We start from the raw sequence: 6,000 nt of genomic DNA, 5'->3' as shown, positions 1-6,000 counted from the left end.
AACGTATCAGAGACAACTATTTAGTAAAATCTTCCAATTAAAAGTTTCTTCTCAAGTCATAGTTCAAAGATCATTGAGACACTGATTCTAAAAGGGAAAAGCATCGCAGTCTGCGCTTATGATCATTGTAGCGTTACTGATTAGTGCTTATCAATAACTGCAATCACACGGAGAATCACATTTCCCCTGGTATTTCCTTTTATGGTTCACAGACTCCTCTCACAGGTTAGGAAGTGGAAATTGGGGGAGGAGGGGGTGGGGACATAAAAATCTATGGGAACGCATGCAACAAAAATATGCAGTACCACTTCATGTAAACTGCTGCCTTCTTCATGCAAAGATGCCTATAAAAACTGAGACAAATTCTCTAATAGCTGAATTTTACATTAGCTCAGTAACAAAAACTGTTAAACCAATTCCATGATTTTGCATGAGCAAGAGAACTGAAATGGTTCAAAGATTTCCAGCAGAAGTTTCCATGGCCCAATTATGCTAATTAGATCTCGAAGAATAAAATGAGACAGGTTTATTCCTTGCTTCGGTTTCTTGTTCTTTTGACGAGGGAGCAGAACAACCCGGTTTTTGGAGGAGGGCCCATCAGCATTGGGGCTTGGTTCTTGTGTGTAATTTTTATCTAGGGAAAGAAAGAGAAAGAGAGTAATCTCCAGATATAATACCGATTTCAGAGAATCTCCGTTACGGTCAATAATATTCCATGAACTACTGGAACACGAGTGTAAAATGCAGTTTCAGAGTTTTTATTGCTTCAAAAGTATATTTAAGGAAGACAAGAATTTGCATTTAAACCATGTTCTAATGCTCAGGGTAGTAATAAAAAATGAAAATTGACTGAAGTCACATTTTAAATATCATGTTACCTCTAACCTCACATGTAGTAACGGCCCAAAACTCTTTGTTTCGGCCAAATGATTATCTAGTATAACGCACTGACCATTTAGAGCAGGGAAGGACACAGCATTACAGTATTCAGAATTCCAGTTATAGTCCAACATCAGGATGTACTGGGGGTCAAGGCAAGCCTTATTTATCTTGCTAATCAGATTGTTTCTCTCTTTCCACATGAACTGCAAGGTTTAATTTCAAAACAATCATTAGGAATGAAAGTCAAAAGTTAACGTGCATTAAAGGTCAGAAATGATGAACTAGCTTTCTAATTTGTCAATTAATTGGTAATAGAATAGAATCAAATATTGAAAAGCCTGCTTAAAACACTTTGAGAGACTGTTCTAAAGCTAGTCGTTTTGATTTCTTTGATATAAAACTACGAATCACCTTAAATGAGACAACCTTAAAGTAGATTATGTCAGCAATTTTCTCTAATTCAAGTCTAAATTAGAGAAGACATTTTATGAATATATGCTATGCTCAAAGCTAATTGAAAGCAATTATCAAAGTGGCATTTTGTCTGTGACTTTAAGATACATTGTAAGATAATAAATGATTCTCATTATGTAATAAAAAGGTCACATCTTGCCTTTGGGCTAGTGACGCTAAGAGTTTTTCAAAAGCAATCTGAGACATTTTCTTTAGAGAACTGCGACTAATACAAGAACCATCGCTTATTAAATATCAGTTGTCACCTGCACAGCACCCGCATCAGAAATGAGTATTTCTTTCAAAAAGAAACACCACCTCATTAAAAGCTGCAAAAATATATCTCTTAAAGTGCATCCCTGACATTTTCAAGTTAAAATGAATATCCTTCACTTGTCATTCACTAATAGCAATAAAACAAAAAAAAATGTATGTCACGTGAACACGATCATTAAAATCGGCATGGGGCTTTTGGGAAATGGAGATTCACTTCACAGTCTAGAAAGACAGAAGTATGTCAAAAACCTGGAAAAACGAACAACTTTATTTAAGTCTGTTGGAATCAGGTTATTCTGGGAAGATTCAGTGTTCTTCTCTTTACTGTAAAAATAAATTGCACCTGTAAAAGGCCAGTAGGCTAAGCCAGCTCCCAACTCCCTGAATGCATGATTTTACTTTATTTTTGTTATATTATGAACTGTGGAATTGAGAGCTGGAGAGTTAAGATCCCAGAATGTATACATCTTTATAGACTGAAAAAGATCTCTACCAGATTCTCTCTTAATAATTCAGTTTTAGGTTATGCCATGGATTTTTAAATCTCCCTGAATCTTAGCTTTGTATAATATCGAATACAGCATCATTCATTCATTAGTTTCATAAAATTTACTGCGTCCCTACTATGCTTCAGACACTGTACCAGAACTTTTAATGAACCTGTGCTCCCGAGAAATTCTAGTCAAGTAGGAAACAGAAATTTAACAGGCATGTTCAGCCTATCACAGAAACTGAAATAGGAGGTTAAGCAGAAAGGCACTGCTTTTTAATGCTGAAAATAAAAGTGAATTTTTTACACAAAAACACAATGTTTAAATGAATGCCTGGGGAAGCAGTTATCACACATTACTTATATTATAACCTTAGATTCAAATAGAACATTAGCATTTAAAGTAAGAAGATATACATTTCTGACTCACAGTTGCTGGACTAAATTCTTTGGAGGGTAAAATAGTATTAGGACATTTTGGAAAATAAAGTTGATTATTAGCTAATTATTGTTAAGACTTTGGAAGAAATACATCATTCTAGTTACTTACATAAGCTTAGTACTAATTTATGTGAAGTGTAACCATAGTACCACAAATTATTGGTGATGAGATTTTGTTCACTCTATGTGTTATTTCGGCAACAGAATTTTTTTTTTTTTTATCATGGCTATCTTTATACTGGCAATTCTTTTTTGAAAAAAAAAAACATATTGTCATTCCTTCGTTCAGTGCTCTTGGTACAACGGGATCCTTAATCCATGTTACTGACTATTATGGATTTCTAGTTTTCAGTTTCTTTTTTTTTTTTTTTAAAGATTTTATTTATTTAACACAGATAGAGACAGCCATCGAGAGAGGGAACACAAGCAGGGGGAGTGGGAGAGGAAGAAGCAGGCTCACAGCAGAGGAGCCTGATGTGGGGCTCGATCCCATAACGCCGGGATCACGCCCTGAGCCGAAGGCAGACGCTTAACCGCTGTGCCACCCAGGCGCCCCTAGTTTTCAGTTTCTAAGCAAGATGACGGCCACTCCTATTTTTAAAATTATCTAAAACCTGTCCTTTTGTTTGTTTGATCATGCCTATCATCTAAGTATACAACTCTTTCTTTAACATTATTTCCACAAAAAAATCAAACCTACATAATTATTGTCTATTATTTATGGAAATGAAAAACAACTGGCTGTGTTCCTCTTAGGAGAGATAACATGAAGGATACTAGCATTCATGAAATGATTATTACGTATCTGGGCTCTTTGCATAGGTAATCTCATTGGATAATTAAATGTCCTTGTATATTTGAGCATATGCAAAAAATACTCTATTAAGGATGAGAATAATTCCAGTTCAAGTGAGATGATAGTGTGATCACAGAAAGTCCAATATAGTCTGCGGAAAGCTGTAGAAACTTAAGAGTAAGTGTAGGTTCAAATTGCCCATCTGAGGGAACCTGGTTAAGAGGGCCTCTCCAGGAATGGAATAATGATTCAGATGCCTATCTTGTATACATTCCACACTTTTTATTTTAAATATTTTATTTATTTATTTATTTGAGAGAGTGCATGTGCGCACACAGGCATGAGTGAGGGGTGGGGCAGAGGGAGAGGGAAAATCTCTCTCTCTTTCTCTCTCTCTTTTTTTTTTGAGAGGGAGACTCAAGCAGACTCCATGCTAAGTGCAGAGCCTCACCTGGGCCTTGATGCCATGATCCTGAGATCATGACCTGAGCCCACATCAACAGTCGGATGCTCAACTGACTGAGCCATCCAGGCACCCCTACATTCCACACTCTTGTATTATTATTTTTATTTACTTATTTTTTTTCCGAGAACGTGGTATCTACCAGAAAAACAACAATGAGTAAGGAGCCGATTTTATCCCTAAAGACTTTAGAATATACTAAGTTTCAGCAATCTGAAGACATGAGCCAAATATTCAGCAATCTTTGACTGCTTCCGTCTTTCAACAATCAGGCAGTTGCTTCTTAGCTGTTCTTCAATACATCAAATATTCATCGAGCACCGGCTATAAGCAATTTGCAACTTGATTTTGATTAGTTTGGAAGAGAATCTGAAATTTATAATTGAGAGAGAACTGTGGGCACTCATAAGCAATGGTGATGGGGCTTCCAGAAGCTGGGATGGCTGCATGAAGGCAGAAGAACATTGCTTTAAAAATGCAAGATAAATACTGTCAGTAATACAATAGTGTCCTCCAATAAAACTCTTTCTTTCTGCATATTTCTTTGCAAAGCAACGATGGCACAAGAGAGGCACTTCTACAGTTGCATGACTCTTTCTACTTTTATCTTCCTATTACATATTAAGATTGGACACATCTCAAAATCTAAACATGAAAAAACTGGATTGCAGTTTTCAGTTTTGTAAGTATTCAATAAAAAATAAAGATGCACACATGGAAACCAAATCAAGGATTACAAGGCACAGTTTTCTTGTTTCTACTGTATTATCAGTGTTGCTTAGTGTAACTTCATAATTATAATATCGAGAGTAATAACAAGATCAAAAAATAATAAGATTTGACTCTTACTGTGTGCTGAGCATTCTGCTAAGTGTTTTACACAAGTAATTCAGATGCTACCTGTTTAATCTCTTTGAGTTGCCCTCAACAAAAGTCTATTCCCATAGAAGTATAATTGTTAAAGAATGTAGGACTAAAGTATAATTTCATAAATATGATAGAATAGGAGGTTTATATCCCATAGCAGTAAATAGTATGTTTGTGTTCTCTATGAAAAGCTTTCTTTAGCCCAACTAAAATTGAGGTAATAGAGGAGAAAGTTTTTCCTGACTCATTCTCCAGGCAAGTTTCACATGATTCATTGGATTTTTCCTTCCTAGTTCCCCATTCCCTAACACCGAATATTCTCACTACCCTTTATTATAAGACATAGTATTTCTTTTCCTCAGGTCATCTGAACACCTTGTTCAATATCCAGTCCCTTGAGGTCCCAGCTACCAACTGAAAGGCTTAGTAAGCTTTCTGATAAGAGAGGCATCCAGGATGGCAGTGTAGGAAGATTCTGAACTCACCTTCTCCCATGGACATACCAGATTTATCACTATATATGGATCATTTCCCTCTGAAACATATCTGAAAACTAGATGAACTGTTCTCCATAACAAAGGATGAAAGAACCACATTGAGATGTGTAGGGAAAGCTCTGCCCTGGCACAGCAACACACAGTAGGGAGGGATATCACCAGACAAGCACTTCTCCCAGAGAAGTAGGAGGCAGGGACTGGTTCCCCACATTGGATACCCCAGCTCCTGTGATATGAACAGCAGAGATGATCCCCAGAAAGTCTGGCTTAGAAAACCAATGGGGCTGACATCTGAGGTTCCCAAAGTGGTACAGGAAATTGAGACTCCCCTCTTGGAGGGCTTGCATGCTGCCTTGCTTGCCCTGAAACCCAGCAAAAAAACAGCAATTTGAAAAGCAACTAGGCTATGCGTGAGGGAGATTCATTTGCTGATCTGGGGGCATCAGCTGGAAGGGCAGGGGACAGTTGAGATGCTCTCTGGAGAGAGCTCTCTCTCCATACAGCCTACTAGCACAGGTGGATGAGCTTGGATGTGGCACCCTCCTGCTGCCTTGCTGGGATGGACAAGGAGAAATGGTTGTGGTACTAGCTGAGGTAGGAGGGCATAGGTGGTTGCAATGCTCTCCCTCTACCTGACTGGGGCAGGAAAACATCAATGGTCACAGACTCCTCCCACTTACTAGCTAAAGTCTGTGAGCGGGGGTGATTGAAGTACTCCCCTGGTCTCTGGGTGGGGCTGATGAGTATGAATGATCCCAGCATTCTCCCTTTCCAAGCCTAAAGCTGGTATGTGTGGACAGACAACACATTCTCCATCTGCCTTGCTGAAACCAGT

General features: G+C 37.9%; 1 protein-coding gene across 7 annotated transcripts in view; it reads right to left on the bottom strand.

The window, feature by feature from the left end:
* Positions 1-526: 526 nt before the first annotated feature.
* Positions 527-6,000, bottom strand: part of DGKB (diacylglycerol kinase beta) — a 604,621-nt gene continuing 599,147 nt past the window's right edge. For all 7 annotated transcript variants that reach the window (XM_040644224.1, XM_040644226.1, XM_040644228.1 and 4 more), the window contains one exon: positions 527-634. In XM_040644224.1, the coding sequence (XP_040500158.1) occupies positions 527-634 (108 nt within the window). The remainder of the gene's footprint in view (positions 635-6,000) is intronic.

This window comes from Ursus maritimus, unplaced genomic scaffold (genome assembly GCF_017311325.1).
Source record: "Ursus maritimus isolate PB19 unplaced genomic scaffold, ASM1731132v1 scaffold_3, whole genome shotgun sequence".
Classification (NCBI taxonomy): Eukaryota; Metazoa; Chordata; class Mammalia; order Carnivora; family Ursidae; genus Ursus; species Ursus maritimus.
This window is presented reverse-complemented; position numbering and strand designations above follow the sequence as displayed.